Consider the following 17,643-nt stretch of genomic DNA (forward strand, 5'->3'; position numbering starts at 1 on the left):
CAATTCAGATATCAAGGAGCACCAATCAGGATCACACAGGATCTGGCAGCCTCCACACTACAAGACTGCAAGGCTTGGAATGTGATATTCAGAAAGGCAAGAGAACTGGGCCTACAACCAAGGATCACCTACCCATCAAAACTTATTATATACTTCCAGGGGAAAGTTTTGATTTTCAACAAGATAGAAGATTTCCAAGTATTTGCACAGAAAAGACCAGGACTAAATGGAAAGTTAGATATCCAACCACAAAAATCAAGAGAAGCATGAAAATGTCAGATGTATACAGGAGTTATCCAGAACCCTAGATACTTAGTCAAAGTAAGTGATGAGATTGTGTTGCTCAGCTGTGATCCCATCAAAGGACATCTTTATATTTACTGGTATCAACAGCTCCTCAATAAAGAATTAAAGTTCCTGACTTATGGAGAAAAAGAAAACATCTTAGATAAATCAGGGATGTCTGAGAAGAGATACACATTTGAATGTCCCAAAGAGTCACCTGGTATCCTCAAGATCCATCCCAAAGAACCTGGGGACTCAGCCAAGTTTCTCTGTGCTAGTAGCCTAGACACAGAGCTGCAGATTCAGCTCTTCTCTATACACAAACACACCCTGCTCAATAGGAAAGAATGAGATGTGGGGGAAAGCAGGGAGGAGTTGGTCTTTGGCTCCAGGGTCTTTGAGGAGGTGTAGAAATAAAAAAATGGGGAGGGTAAGAAGGCTCTCAGGATCAGCCCCCCATAGATGAAGGTGGCAAACAATATCGCTTTTTATGTGGTTAAACATAGGCACAGTAGCACATTTTAGAAATACAAGAAATCACCTCCATTCACTGAGGAAGAGATTCTGGGCATTCAAGGCAATGAGCATTTAGTTGCTATTATCATTGCTGCTGTTCAGTTATTTCAGTTTTATCTGAATCTCAGTGATCCTTTTAAGGGTTTTCTTTTTTTTTTCTTTTAAGATTTTTATTGATGTTAATTCTTATTACATTGTTTAATTTCTTTTACTATCTCTCTACTTTCATGAGAGTCACTCCATATAACAAAGACTATTTTTAAAGATAAAAAAGAGGATGGAGAAAACAAACAAACAAAAACTTCTAACATAACTGGTCTTTTTTAAAGTTTTCTTGGCACAGATACTGGAGTGGTTTACCATTTCCTGCTCCAGCTTATTTAAGAGATGAGGAAACTGATGCAAACAAAATAAAGTGACTTGTCCAGGGTCACACAGCTATTAAAGGTGAGGCCAGATTTGATCTCAGGAAGATGAGTCTTCCTGACTCCAGGCACAATGGTCTCTCCACTGTGCCACCTAACTGCCCTTTTAAGCATCTATCACTTGCCAGGAATTATGCTAAGTGCTAGAAATATGAAGAAAGGAAAAAAACGTCCCTACTCTCACTCAATAATCCAAGGAGGGGAGAAAACATGTAAATAATTGCATATAAATAAATAAAAACAAACTAGTATAAAACATATCTTCCTATATGCATTCATACATAATATATGCATGTGTGGGTGTATAGTAGAAGCCCCATATCTACAGGGAATATGTTTCAAGACTTACTATGGATATCTGAAATCTTGAATATAAGTAAACATTTGCTAACCCCATATATAATGTGATTTTACATTCATATGTATAATAAAGTGTAATGATAAATTAATACAGTAAAAAAAAATCAAAATCCCATCCAACCATAAGTAAGAGAGACATAAGTCTAGGTTAAGGAATTAACTAATACTCCTAAAATTGAAAGTGAGACTGTTACAATTGAAAACTATATTCAGACTCTCATAGTCATTCATTAAATGGAAGAACCAAGTACTGTAGTTGTATATCACATTTACTGTTAGTGTAGAAAACCCATAGGAAAATCTGGAATACATAAATCCTGTAGAAAATACATAATTAAACTTGTAAATAATAATTAAATATTATAAAATAATAAATTAATTGATAGTAATGGCTATCATTATAAATAACTTATATATAAATCAACAAATGCATTAGCTGAAGGCTGGAGTAGTTTGCAAGATATAGTTGATAGGATTTGAAATCTGTAATGCAAGGTGGCTAACAGAAACTTTTTGCTTCTATAATTTCTAATGGTCACGAAAAGTCAGTTAAACATCTTAGAATCTTCAGAAAGTCACTTAGAACTTGAAGCTATAAATAGAGGTGAAGTTCCAACTGATGGGGCTTCTGCCTTCTGGATTTTGCTGTGGCTGGAGGCTTTTGCTTTGGCTTTTCGGCTTGGCTTTCCTTTGGCCTTGGCCTGTGCTTATTTTGTCTTGGGGAAATTTGGACCTATCTCATTTCTCTGGACCTCTCCCTGATCTCCCATCTCCATCCCTCCCCTTCCCTGAATTTCCTTTGTGTCCTGGGTGGAAGGGAGGGCTTGGTGAATAGACATTATGGGTTTAGTTTCTATAGGATAAAAATAATAGAGTATCCTCAAATAAGTTACCTCTAGTTTTAATGATTTGGTAGAGACTTTACTTAAAAGGCAGTCAAATCTTCCTGACTGAGAGAGCCGGACTCTCTCTGTCTAAACCTCTCCACCAACCATCCCCCACCATCACCCCTCTCCCTAGCAATAATTAGAAAACCCTGAACCCCTCTCCCCTTCTGACTGACCCTGGTATTAATAAATCCCCTTGTAACCTATTCAAACCCTCTGGTGAAGCATTGTGTTGAAAATTAAGACAAGGGCTCAAGGGGAAGGAATGATTTTTCTTTTATTTCTTGAAAGAACTGGGGGCATCCATCTTGGCAGGAAGTACCTACCTCAAGACTTCCTCCAGCCATCAGTTTGACTAGCATGGAGGGGACCTCTTGACTTCTCCCTCAAGAGACTGGAGAAACTAGCAAAGAGGACTTCTCCAGCCAAACCTAAACATTTTTTACTGACCCTTATTTCCTCCCTGTATTCTCTGTTTCAAGCCTTTGAGAATAAACCTGTTTAAGCTGCCCTCTCCTACATACCCCATTTCCCTTATCTCCTATATAACTTCCCATACCTTCATTCCTCCTCCAATCACCTTATAATCACCTAATATCCCCTTTATCCTTCCTCACACTCAAATTGCATTTCTTTGACCTACTCAAATTACTTTATTTATTTTTTTATAACATTAATTGGCAAGCCAGCTAGGAGGCAAACCTAGAATCTTCTGATCCGCAGTCTTTATAAAGTAGCAAAGAACTGAAGAGGAACTTAAGTTAATTTATTAAAAATTATTTAGATACCACATCAAATTTCATAAGGCACTTAGCTTAAACAAAAAAGAAACAGGGTAGCATTGTTTTCAAGCTATGCTCTTTGGAGGTAATATCTGATTTTATTTAAATCACTTTAATGACCAAAGATATATACATATACATGTAAAATATATGTGTATATTGTTATGGGGGATTTGGAAGGATGTTATCAGGGACTTGCTAGGGAGGTAATTTGGAAATTAGGTAGGAGGTAATAAAGAGATGCAGGATATAATATGAGGCTGAAGCTAAGGGTAGTAACTGTTAGGATCAGGGAACAAGACAAAGCAAGGGATCCAAGGCTGAAGGTATTCAAGTGAATATACTAGGTAATGGGGAAGTTAAGGCAATATAGTGGATAAGGAAGATTCAATGATGAAGGATAACAGCTTAGGTGGTAGGAGAAAATAAGTGAATGTCTGAAGTCAGGGAGTATAACACTGAGGTAACAAGGAATGCCAGGGAGAGGATGAACTAATCTAACCAGGCAAACAGCAGCAGCGCATACAGACTAGGCTTTAGGCTAAAGCCAACACTGAAAGGAAATAAACTGATTGAAATTAACTACAGGCTTTAGTTAATTTCACAGGAAGGGACTTGTTTTGAAGTTACACCTCCTTCAAGATGAATACCCCAGTTTCCCCCAAATCCAGAGTATGTTGATTCAATTCCTCTTCTTCCCTTTCTTACTAATTAACTGACAAAGTAACTAAAAGGTCTGTTTTAAACACAAAAGGGGTTTATTGTCTTCTCACATTAGATTGTCAGGTAAAAGGATTAAGGAAGCCCTAACAGCTACTTAGAGGAACCTCAGGTGGGGGAAGGGAAGCAGGAATGGAGATTGAGAAAGGTTCTACCTTTACTCAACTCTCAAAGAGATTTTGAAATAAAAAGGGATTAGGATGATGGCTACAAAACCTCTCTAGATAAATTACTGCAAGGGTAGAGCTAAACTCTCACAGATTTGAACTAACTCTGATTCACTCCCCTTATTCACTCCTCACAGACATTTGAGTAAGGGAAATTAAGGTAGGAAATGAGGTAGGGTATGAAGATTCAAAGCGTTTATCTAAATAAACAAATCTCAAAAAATACTCCAAAGCTAGGCTAGGTTTTCAATCTCAAGAAGGAGAAGAAGCAGCTCAGCTGGCCCTGGTTCCCTTCACAAGTTCCCAGGTCCAACTGAAACTCTTTCCCAAGATTTTAAACTCCTAACTGACATTAGAACTCAGCCAAAGCCTGTAAAACTACTATGTCCCCGCTCTCTATACTACAATATTCATATATGTTAATCTATATTATTATAGTATATTTCAATTGCCTGTTTAAATCCATTATAATCTTTATTTTTAAAGAATAAAAATATAAACAAATAAAGTAATTAAAATACTGTTTTATTTTTATCTATCTATTATCTATCTATTATGTATTTTCTATCAAAATAAGTGCACAGCAAAAGAGACCAATTCAAAGTTGTATACTCTGGTGCACTGGATAAATTATTGGGCCTTTAGTCAGGGATCTTACTATCTAGGCGATCCTGGAAATGTCAATTAAAGTTTGCCTCTTTTTCCTAAACTTTAAAATATGGACCATAGTTCTGCTTGCCTTCCAGGGTTCTTGTGAAAATCAAATGAATTAATATTTTTAAAACATCGAGTGTAGTTCTGGGCACATAATATAGTAGAAGAATTCTATTTTTTGACCTATATCAAACTCTTCGTTTTCTGACCTCCAGTAACTCAATAACAGTTTTTTCCCCCTCCATTTCTTCCTATTGTATCATTTCCTGGTTATAATTCCCCAAAGACAGCATGAACCCTTTGATGGCAAACACCACATCTTATGGTCCTTTTGCATGCTTCACAATGCTAGTCATTCTTATTTTACCCTGAATTTATTTCAGCATAGAGAACTCTCAATGGGGAAACTGTTCCATTACTAAGGATATGAAGGGGAGATAGTAATGTTTGGCCTTAGAAGTCCAGTGAGTAGAAGTTTCAAGAAGAAAAATTTAGGTGTAATCTATAGAAAACTTCCTATCAATGAATGTTGTTCAAAAGTAGAAAAATGAATTACTTTGGAAGTAGTGGGTTCCTTGACATTGAAGGTGTTCAAGTAGAGAGTGAGTGAACACTGCTTAGAAATGATGTAGAGCAGTGATTCCCAAAGTGGGTGCCACCTCCCCCTGGTGGGTGCTACAGTGATCCAGGGAGGCAGTGATGGCCACAGGTACATTTATCTTTCCTATTAATTGCTATTAAAATTTAAAAAATTAATTTCCAGGGGCACTAAGTAATATTTTTTTTTTCTGAAAAGGGGGTGGTAGGCCAAAAAAGTTTGGGAACCACTGATGTAGAGGATAAACTTGATTCATGTATGTATTGGACTAGATAGCCTTTGAGGTCTCTTCCAAAATTCTGAGATGTTGTGATTCTATGAATCTGGGGATCTGTAGCTACTCAGTGAAGTAATGGAACTAGCCTTTAATCTTTTCACCATGGCAATCTGCTTCTCTTTGTCTGAGAATGACAGTAACCCTGGTGGTGTTTAACTAAAAATCTGGTCTCCTAGAGATTTGCTCTGCTTTTATGAAGGTATCTCTCATTGGCAACCACTCATAAATAACCCTCATTTTTCACTATGGTCAAAAAAGTTCAAAAGGTAAAGGCTACTGCCTTTTCTATCCTAAAGCCCACTTTTCTCTTCCCTGATCTGAAAATATAGGGAGGTGACATGTTCAGCTCTAGTTTGTTTGTTTCATGTTTCAGACTTTCAGAGGTACATATGTATGTATGTGTATGTGTGTTATATCTCAATATGTAAAAAGGTAAAACAGGAGAGAGAAAGAAAAAGAGAGAGAAGAAGAAGAAAAGAAAAAGAAAAACCTAAAGGGGGGCGGAATTCCTGTTTCAAATAATGAGCATGTGCACCTTTTTGCCTCAGGCCTTCATACACAATTTAGCCAGGAAGCCAGGGCAGATCATGATTTAGCTTTTGACATCTCCTGCCTCCAGGCCAGGAGAGACTAATACAGATTTCTGACTCTGAGCACACCACAGGAAAAAAAAGTGTGTGAGAGAGAGAGAGAGGCCTTTTATTGACTAAATGATAAAGAGGTTTGTAATGATAAATAACAGTCATTTTATTGTGGAATTCCCCAGAAAAGATGCATTCTGCAGTGTCTGAAGGAGCCTAAAAGCTGAGTTTGGTTCCCCATGGATCAGAACCTGTTAAACTCCAATTTTTACAGGCAGGGATAGAGGTCACAAATTGCAGGGAACTTTGTCAATTAAAACTCCATACTCAAGCTATATAATCATTGGTGTATGCTGGCTTCTTTACTCTAGAATTATCTGAGTGATGCTTCAGAAAATGGTTCAATGTGCATCTCTGTGTGTGTTTGGTGTGTGTATATGCCTGTGTGTGCTCATGTCATTTTCATCTCTCCCCTACTGTTCCTGATACAGTGAGGCTGTAGCTTAACTCAGGCTGCTTGAGAAATCACTGCCAGTTTTGATCGATAGTTTAATTGTAAACTTTGGGAGCAATAATGGATAATTTGACTTGAACTGTCCATTATGAACAGTTTTGTTGAGAAGGGAGCTTTCAAATTAAACACGAGTTGGGCCCCATTATTACATTTGTACATCTCACCTGGAGTTAAATAAATTCCCTTTTACAAATGCTGCCTTCTTGACATTGTATGGCTTTCAATAAACAGAGGCCCAGGCTCAGAAATAAAGAGGAGGAAAAGAACAAAAATGAAACAAAAAAATACACATAAACATACATAATTATGCATGTACATATTGGAAAATATGTATGTACACACTATATATACATATAATCATACACATGTACATATTTAGAGTAAATATCTATGTATGTATGCATTCATGTATCTCTCTCAAATTAACAACTATTTACTTGCCCACGTATCTTGAAAGTTTTTTTTTTCTTTTTGCTATAACCTAGAGAATTACTTCAAGTATTCTATTTGAAGAATGAAGAATCCAAAGAAGTAGGTGAATTGCTTCCCATGGGAGGATTTTTAAGAGTACTGAAATTGGATGAAATTAAGAAAAGTAGAATTTAGTCTCAATATAGGAGACAGTCCTTAAAACAGCAGTGAAATTGGCTAACTGTGGAATAGTCATCTCACAGAAGTATAGAAAAGCATTTGGGGACCATTTTTAAAATTGGACTAGTTGTTACACTACCGGGAAGAATACACTATAAGGAGTAATCAGAAATTGGCTAGGGAGTTACTTTAAAGGATAATTAGGTTTTTAAAGCATGAGCCCCAAACCACAGTTTTCTTGCACCTTTAAGAAACTTTGGCATGCTGGAACAGAGACTATGTGTCTGCATCACCAGCACAGAATTCTGAATTTCCCTGGGAAAAAAAACAACAACAAAAAAACAACAAAAAAACTCTTCATTTTTGTTTGACCTACAGACAAAATAGTGCCCTAATGAAATAAATAGGTAACTCCTGACCCTGCTAAATTGTGTCTTAAAGTATTGTCCTAAATAAATTCCCTAGATGGGATTCAAATATACTACATGTGTACCCTTATATTCTGATCTTGATCATAAAAAAGTAATCCTTTAAACTCCTGCAAACGCCCTGTGTATAGGGGTGAAAGGCTCTTATATTTTATTTTTCACAGTATGGTATGCTTTGTTTTAACCTGCCAAAATCTATCATGCACACAAAGTATTTGACACTATAGTGTTCTGCAACATCAGCTTAAATATCATGGATTACCAGCACCTCCCATAGGGTCACTACCATAAGAGGGCATTCACACTCACAGTTTGAGATCCCCAGAGAATGTATCTGACTACTTCTTCATATTAGGGTTCCAGAAATAATCCTGGGGAGTCATGTTTATTAATATCCTACCTTATGAGACCCCAACTGGTATGTTTCTCATTAGCAATTGACCAGTTAAACTCCATTAGTCTTTAGAAAAGGAATTTACTAAGCTGAGTATACGAATAGTTAGCACTAACCATTTCACTAAAACTGGTGGCACACTTTTCTCTTGTGAAGTATTAATCAGACTTTCTTTGTCTAGCATCAGCAACTTTTAAATTGATCAAACAAAACTAAAAACACCCCTATTTAACACTTTGTAAGACATCAAGTAAGAGAATTCACACCACTTTACTTGGAGAGTTCCACTGTTTTAATCCAATCAATCAGAAAATTGTGAGTCCCAAAATAAAAAGTTGACACCTTCAGAGGCCTATGATAAGAGTTGAGGGTAAGAGGTGTGGATCGCACAGACACTGACCCCTTGTGCAGTGCTAGGCCATTTGGAAGCTTTGAATGGCCTCTGTGAAGACAGGAAAGGGACCAAAAGGACAATAAGAGTCCTGATTTTCTTAGGCTACAGATTATTGTCAGTCAGTCTTGGTCTTCAGTAGTTGTCTTCTACTGGTGACCTGCCTCTTGGAGGTAACTTGAGACTTGGATTGCCTCTTGGGTGAGTGAGTACCTGGCCTTCATTTCCTGGTGTCTAGAGAGAGATTAGTTTCAAAGAGGCCTTCTCTTCTTGGAGGAGGCCATGTGGAGGAACTCTGGTTCCTCCAGTTGAGGGTTAACAAGCCCTGCTGGACTGATCCAAGCACTAGAGCAATATTTAATGTGATAGGGTAGACATTTTCTCTACCCTCTTTTTGTATTTCTCTATTTTTACTCTTTCCATCCTTTTGTAAATAAACACTATTAAAAGTCATATTTAATTGAGCTATAATATTTTAAATTAGTGACCACCATATTATTTTAGAATTCTCACATATTTTAGTCAAACCCTTAATTTAATTTCTTACACCCTTGTATTGAAGATCCCTGGGTAAAGTGGGCTTAACCATGAAGTACAATTATAGTGAAGAAACTGTGTAGAGAATCCATAAGGCAAATAGACCTCCTGATGCCTAGACCTTGAAGCCCATTTCTCCCTTCATAAAAACCTCATGAAACTCCATTTAGGTATAATCTCCTCTAGGGAAACCAACCTAGTTAGCCCTGAGGCCTCTAGAACTTCTCTCTGCCATTCTTAAGTTTTTGCCATTTTCCAGTGATTATTTTATCATGTTGGTCTAAGGAGATTTCCTCTGGCCACTACTCCTCCAGTGGCCACAGCTACAACCTTTAGCCACTGATGAGAACTTTAGAACTTCTGAATTCAAAAAATTGTCTGAGCATTCATTCTCATCTTAGAATAACAATTTGTCAAAGATTGAGAAAGAATAAACACAAAAGAAACAAACAAACCATATATTCACAACATGATATTTCAGCAGAGAACAAAAGTCAGCTATCCCTGTCATATCTGGCATCTTAGAGTAGCCCTGATTTCCTTTCCACCAAGAATGAATATGACCCAGAGATGGCCAGGTTTCATTACTTAGATTAAAACTCAGTTTCAGCTCAACAATTTAGTCTTTTGTTTCTGCAGCCAATTAGAAGACTTTTTATCATCATACGGTATCTTTTTTTCTCAGTTAGACATAGTGGAAACAGTGCTACCAAATTTCTGCATATGTAAATGATGTTTTGTTAATTGATACTTTGTATAACCAGAAGGAATGGTAAATCTGAACATGCTACCTCTGCTATATAGCACTTCAAAAAGGCCTGGCAATCTATGTACTTCATATAATTGAGTTGCTAAGGTATCACTTATTTAATGATCTAGTCCCAAAGACTGTACCTGACCAGTAAAGCAATGAAGATTACCATATTCAAAGAAGACTAATAAACTTGGCTCCAAATGTATAATTTTGCTAACCTCATAGATTATAAGCAAAATGGATATGCTAACTAGCTTGAGGCAAAAACAGAAGAAAAACACGAAGCTTATGAGGTCTAACATTTCTGTCCTAAAGAGTCATGTAGGTATCTTTCTGTCTAGTTATTCCTCCTGCAATTCCTTCCTAGTCCTGCCACAATTCAGAAGAATTTTCCCCTACCATTCATGCATATTCAGGACAGAATTGTTGTCTATGAATTTCATTATCTTAAGTTGTCTTAGCATGCCACAGAAACATGACTAATTCAAACTTGTACTTATAAAATTACTGATATTCATTCAATACTACCTTGTCTCCCATCACTGAGCTTATGCACTGAAAATAAAATAAATGACACAGAAGTTTCCACCTTCAGAATAGCAGTATGGCTAGTGTATAAAATGCCCTTGAGGAAAATCCAAAAGCCTTTTTTTGAAGCTTTCTTTAGCAAGTTACTTTCATTACAAAGAAAAAAAAGAAGTAGGTAGTTTCTTGTCAAATCTTTTTAGCTTTGGATAATATAAGTATGATTGGTGCCAAAGAAGTCCTTCTTTATAGTCTTATCCCAATAGTCTTATTCCAAATTCTATGATTTTTTTCTTTCTCCTACTGACTTTAGATTGGTATGAATTATAATAACATTTTGATTCATTCAGTCTGATATCAGAAATTAGAATTAATATAGAACTCAAAGTTATACTTCAATATGTCAGATACCGTAATAACAGGAGACATCAGCTATCTGGACATTTGCTTGAAATCTATCTTTGAAAATGGAAGAATAATAAGTAGTATTATCGCAATGACTGAAACTAATTTCTGGGCTTAATTCTGATCAAGAAGAAAGAATTAAAGTACAATGTAGAAAAATAAAAATAATAACATCATCAATAATAACCATTGATTTCTGATCATTTACAAAATATTTTTCAATGTTCTGTCACAATCTATCTCACTCAGACCTCACAGTCAGCAACATTATACTTTATCACTTTTGATACATGTTTCTGGAATTTTCTATAGCAAAGAAGAAAAACAATGTTAATATTCAAAACATATGCCCCAAGTTTGAGGAAAATATTGGAAGTAGAATCTAAAGGAGAATAAGATGTTTTAAGAGGATGTCTCTAAAGATTCAAGCTCAGATCCAGTTTTTGAGAGTTTTAGTGGCTTAGGTATCTGAGAGAGGATTCAGACTTGGATTTCCTTGACTCCATTCTGGGGTACAGGCTCTCATGCTAAAGATAGTACGAAAGAGTTTTTTTTTAATGTGTTCAAAGAAAGAAGTTAAATACAAAAGAATGGACCATATATTTCAAGATTATAGAGTGTTAACAAATAAGAAACAGAATCACTGCCCTACTATTTTGCTTCCATTTTCTGCCTCTAAAAAGAACAATATTAAGGCCAGAAAAGAAAAGATAAAAACATTTGTAAGAAGAAAATTAATTTTAAGAAAAAAAAGATTTAGTAAGAGAGCACTAACCATTTTGGCCAAGTTCAAGTTTCCAAGTCTAGAGATGAGTTGCATTTCAGTACCACAAAACTACTTTATGATGTGATTGCAGAAGCACTATTTGTTGGCTTTGAGAAATCATGGAGAATAAGAGATGAATAAATGGATGTTTTACACATGGAAGGAAAGGAATATTGCCAGAAACTGCAGACTGGTAAGCTTGACATTAGTCCCTGGAAAAATTCTAAAAGAGATTATTAAACAGATGGCTTAAGAACCCATGGAAAAGGAAGCAGTGATAACTAGGAGCCAGAACTCAGAATAAATCAAGCCAAACTAATCTCATTTCCTTTTTTTTTCCTGTTAGGGTTACTAGACTGATAGAACAGAGGAATTCCATAGATAGAGTATCTTAATTTCATCAAGGCATTTGACAAAGTCTCTCAATATCTTTGTGAACAAAATGAAAGGCATGTGGGCTGGATTCAGTACAGTGAGATGAATTTGCAGCTGTTTGAACAAAACTACTGAAAACACAGGCAGATTTCTTCTGGCATGCTATAAGGTCCTATCCTTAGCCCTGCTTAGTTTGCCATTGTGCAAATGATTCAAATGAAGGCATAGATGGCATGTTTATCAAATCTGAGGATGACCCAGAGCTAGGAAGGTTAGGTGACAGACAAGTTTCCAAATGATCTTGATAAGCAAGAATGAAGGGACCTAAATAGAGAAAATCAAATGAAGGCAGGAGAAGTCTAATGCCCTACATTTAGACTAAAACAAATTAACTGCATAATTCTGGGATGAGAGGGACTTGCTTATTAATTTTAATATAATCATCATTTTACAGATTAAGACCCTAAAACTGAAAGGTTAAATGTCCAAGGTCACAAGGCTTTTAAATATAAGGCAAGATTTCAACTTCCAGGTAGCCCAATGCCACCTTCTTCCTAAAAACTTTTGTATCCTACGCCTCTCCAAAATGACCTTGTATCCTTTATATATATTATTCATTCACTAAAGAATGTGCTGCCTCCAATAGAATACAAACTTCTTAGACAAGGAACATTTCATTTTTTTGTCTTTGTATCCACAGAGTTTAGCAGAATGCTTGTATATTGTTAAATACTTATTAAAGGCTTATCGATTGAATGATTGATTGGGGCTAACTTTAAATAATTGTGTTGTTCTCTAGCTCTCATCTGTTTTTCCCGATTTTAATGAAATATAAAATCCTTATTAATAGAATGCCTCCACAAATTAATCAAGACAGAGAATAATGTACACACAAAGTTGTGGGATTTTGTAAAATGATTGAGCATGAGAAGCAGCATATAACACTACGAGACAAGTTATTGGATTTGAAGGTAAGAAGCCCTAGGTTCAAGCCCTGTCTCTGTTGCTTTGCCAAGTTTCATTGATTCCTACATCCATACACTTTTTATATTCATATAACAATCACTCTATTTCATACCCTCATCATTTGTCATCTGGATAATTGCAGTAGCTTCCTAAGTGATGTTTCCCATCCTGCCATGAACAGGTACCTTCTCTCCCCACTCCACAAAAGCTTTCTAGTTTCTTTATTGTTTTCTTTTGTCTTTTCCGCATTCGAATTTAAGCTCCCTAAAGATAGGGATTGTCTTTACTTGCATTTGATAGTGTCTAGCACAGAGTACTTAAAAAAATGCTTGCTAATTCACTTCCTGTCTATCATTGTGCTACCTAAATGTCCCTATATATAGCCCTAATGAGTAATAACTTTGTTCAGTAGAAAGATTTTCTTCACAACCGGACCAGTGTTGACAGATTCACAAAGAATGTTCATATTGCATAGCTGAGTCCTGTGTGAGAATAGAGACTGAACAAGATAATTTCTGAACTTCCTCCCACCTCACGAATTCTATGATCAATTATGCTTTGACATCTGAAGCTGAAAGCTGGCTGACATGTAAATGAATTTATATGTAAACTGAATGCAGGAATGATATTCTTATCTAGATTTCTTTAACTCATTTGCATTTTATCTCCTTGTGATGATGTACAGCATCTAATGATGTTGGCCATAACATATAGCCTCCTATCCAACTAGTTAATAGAAGCAATCAGGCCCCAGTGCCAAGTGCTAGTGTCCAAGCCAACTTGATAAGCCAACTTTGATATGGACAAAAAGAGGCTAGAATTTACCCTTTACTAAAGAGCCCTGCTGCCTCTAGCAATATTGTAGGAGAGCAAAGCTGCAGTTGTGTTGGAAGAAGGTAACAGAATTAGAATCAGCTTTTGCATAGTTTACATACAGAACACTCTATTCTACACTTAACAGATTAAAGGCTTCTCCCAGGGGTAAATAGAATGAAGCTAATCCCCCTTCTATGCTGGAGTGTTGCAATAGTCAGTTGGAGATAGAGATAGAAACTGTCATCCTTTAGACTTCTCCAAGTCAAACTCTGCTAGTTCCTTGATATAATTATCACAAAATATGGTTTGTACTGCCCTCACCTTTCTATTTACTCTTCCTTAGACATACCCCAATTATGTTTAGTTCTCTTGCAGTACGCAACATTGATGCCCCTCAATCCTCATATGTCACTTTCAAATGAATATCTTTTTTTCTATAATTATTGTTATTTGTCTTACCCCTTATTAGTCTGATATTTCCATGAGGGTAAATAGTGCAGCTTAGCTATATTTCGTACCTCCCCAAGTATTAAAAAATAGTACTTTGCACATAGCAGAACCTTGTAAATATTTGTTAAATTGGAAAAAACTAGGTTTAATCATAGAATAGCCCCTTGTTCTCCCTCTCCTTGATAGACATTTGATTTGTCTGCAACAAGAAATTCTAAGTAAATGAGTTATTCTTTACATTATTATTGACAAATACTTACTTGATATTGCAATAAACAATGATGATAAGTTATTTACTATTGACTACATTTTGACAGTGAAACAGAAAATTTTAACTTGAACTGACACACAAGCAGATGATCATACAGTTCTTTTTCCTAAATAGTACCCAAGGGCTCAGTACCACTCTTTTTCCTAAATAAAAACCCTCCCAGAATTTGAGTGAAGGACCATTACTGACAAATAATTTTGTTTGGGTTTTATGAAACATATTGTATTAAAAATGCATGTGAAATTGGTACATTCCAAAGCATTTCCCTATCCTTGTTGATCTCTGACATGACAACAAATTAAGGTACTTACTATAGAGATGCCTATTAAAACAAAAGGAAACAAAAGCAACCTTCTGCATGGCCTACTTACTCTGATGACTGACAGGGAGCTCAATCTATTAAATTGGGTCTTGTGGTCATAAATCCTTAACTTACACCCAGCAAATAGTGAAAAGTGAGTACTGTCCTCTCAGATACCAAGGCAGAGAGCTTTCTGGGTAAATAAGTGATCCTTTTCAGGTTTTTTTTTTGTTTTGTTTTCTACTCCCTCCTTAGAAAACAATATTTTGGAAATCTGTTCCCTTTGAAGCACTACAAAAAAAATGAAAATAAAAGGGGAATAGAAAATGATTATCACAAGCCAGACTTTAATATTTAAAGGTGGGAGTATTGTCTATATTTTCACAGTCCATTCTATTTATTTTTCAAAAAATAGCTGTAAATTACTGGAATTTGTATAGAGAAATTAAATATCATCTTATCTGATTCTTTAATTTTACAATTGATGCTCAATAACTTCAGCTTGTACCCATTGAAACACTCCCCCAGAATTTAGCTAGTAATCTTTTTAACTCTTGTGTTTACTGCACAGATGTCATGAAAATTCTATTGGCTCAATTAGCAGTGGGTAACTCACTTACTCATATTATATAAAGAGAATCCTTCAGTGCTCACTGAATTGGAATATTCTCTGTCCACTCAAAAACGGCAACTTTCTTTTAAAAATGTTGATACTATCTTCATCATGCTAAACTATATTCAATAAGGGCTACATTCAATAAGGATATTTTGTTTAATTTTTTAACATATAACATCAATTTCTCTTTTTAATTTTAAAAGATAAATAATCATTTTTTCTTTCCTTTCCATTTCTACTTCTCACCCTTCTTAGGAAAAGAAATAAAAAAGAAAGAAAGAGAGAGAGAGAGAGAAAAGGAAGGAAGGAAAGAAGAAAAAAGAAAGAAAAAAAGAAAAAGAAATTCAGGAAGGATGGAAAGAAGGAAGGAAAGAAGGAAGGAACAAACAAAAGAAGGAAAGAAGGAAGGAAAGAAAGAAAGCAGGAAGACATAACAAATACGTATACTTATATACATGAAGAAATTTCCACACTGGTCAAATCTAATGTATTGAATTCATCAACTTTCTGCGAGGGATGCATGCTGCATTATTGGCCTTCTGGAATCATTGTTGGTCACTTCATTGATCAAAGTTTTAGTTTGTCTTAATACTAGAACATTCATATCTCACATCAGATAGCATCTGGGTGGACTTGAGGCCAGCCATGATGTACTACTGCAGGAAATTTTTTGATTTAAGCAGACATGCTTTTCCATGATTTATTGTGGGGGATAAAGTGATAAATACATGAAATAATAATACACGAAATAAATATATTGAAATAATATAATGAAATAAAAAATTAAATACATGAAATAGCTCTATTTCTTTTGATCTGAGGATATAAGTAAAATAAATATTATATATAATATACATTTTGTTTTTGTTTCTATTTTTTTAAACATGCAACTTCATTCTATAAGGAATTCATAGTGTGGGGAACTTGTTTCATCAAGTCATTTGTAAAATATTGAGGGAGGGCTTCTGGAGAGAGAGACAGAGAGAGAGAGAGAGAGAGAGAGAGAGAGAGAGAGAGAGAGAGAGAAGATGGGTAGGTAGGCAGACAATCATACATATAGACAAATACATAAACACACATATATGTGGGTGTTTGTATATTGATGTTTATTTATATTTCTTTGTGTTTGGGGGTTGGAGTGGGTAGGTTCTTACCTTAGCTAGAATAGTTTTATATAGCAAATGGTATATATAGTATTTTCTTTAAGACAGAACAGAAGTAACTTGAAAGTATAATAGGAGTTTTTTTTCCATAGTTCCCTCATGATTCTTTCAGTTGAAAACTGGTTCTCACATTTAAAAAAAAAAGAATTAAAGCAACAAAAGCATCCTTGACAGAAACTACTTTGATGTATAATGTGCCATGACTTTAAATAAAGGCTTTCACCCACATATATACAGAATTTTACTGAGAAGTAGCAATTACAGGATTATCTACCACTTCAAACATGAATTCTTTGAACATAGTACTGGCCTTCCTTTGTTAAGTTAATAATTATGTTTTTTTAAACTGACTTTACTTTTTTTTCTTAATAAAGGGCATTGGGATTACCCCCACTTCCATCTCTTAACATTTTGAATATGAGGTAAAGATTTGGCATCATGAGAAATTTGACCCTCTCTAGCCCATACCAAAAAGAACAATCAAAGTTCATCTTTTTCTACTATGAGAAAAACTGTAGTTGATGTACCTGACATTTAGTAGAGGAAATGTATTCATGGGGCATTTTTATGCATCTGGGATTTCTATTCTCCAGAGAAGATCATAGATTTGAAGGCATCTCAGAGATAATCCAGTTAAATAAAATCATGTGAAAGAAATCTATCTAAAAAGCCTCCAAAGAAAAATAAAAGCATTTAAAATATATTTTATAGGCTATGAGAGTATATATAATATATATATTTACATATGTTGTATGTATAATTAAAAATTCTAATGCACATATATATGTATATATATAATGTACATATATACTTTAATGTACATATATACTTCTCCATTTATCACAGTGGCTCCTTCTGAAGAGTTATTTCCTCTTGGAAGCTCAATTTCAAGGAAGAAGGAGAATTTCTCCTTTCTCTCTCTCTTTTTCCCTTCCTTCCTTCCTTTCCCAGTAGGTAAGAGGAAGTTGAAGGGAAGTAAATACTAAATGCTTGACACTTTAAAAATAATATATTTACAAATTACAAAGAGTGAAGAAGGATAGAGAAAATAAAATAAATAGAAGAACATGTAAGGGAGAGAGAGAGAGAGAGAGAGAGAGAGAGAGAGAGAGCTTATTTAAAATCACA

At 35.3% G+C, this 17,643-nt stretch overlaps 1 gene segment (V, D, J or C); it reads left to right on the top strand.

Annotated features, from left to right (window-relative positions):
* Positions 1–279: 279 nt before the first annotated feature.
* On the top strand, positions 280–636 carry LOC123254705. The segment is given in 1 exon segment: positions 280–636. A coding segment is annotated over 1 exon segment (357 nt).
* The last annotated feature ends 17,007 nt before the right edge of the window (positions 637–17,643 follow it).

The sequence above is a fragment of the Gracilinanus agilis genome, chromosome 1 (genome assembly GCF_016433145.1).
Source record: "Gracilinanus agilis isolate LMUSP501 chromosome 1, AgileGrace, whole genome shotgun sequence".
In the NCBI taxonomy this organism is placed as follows: Eukaryota; Metazoa; Chordata; class Mammalia; order Didelphimorphia; family Didelphidae; genus Gracilinanus; species Gracilinanus agilis.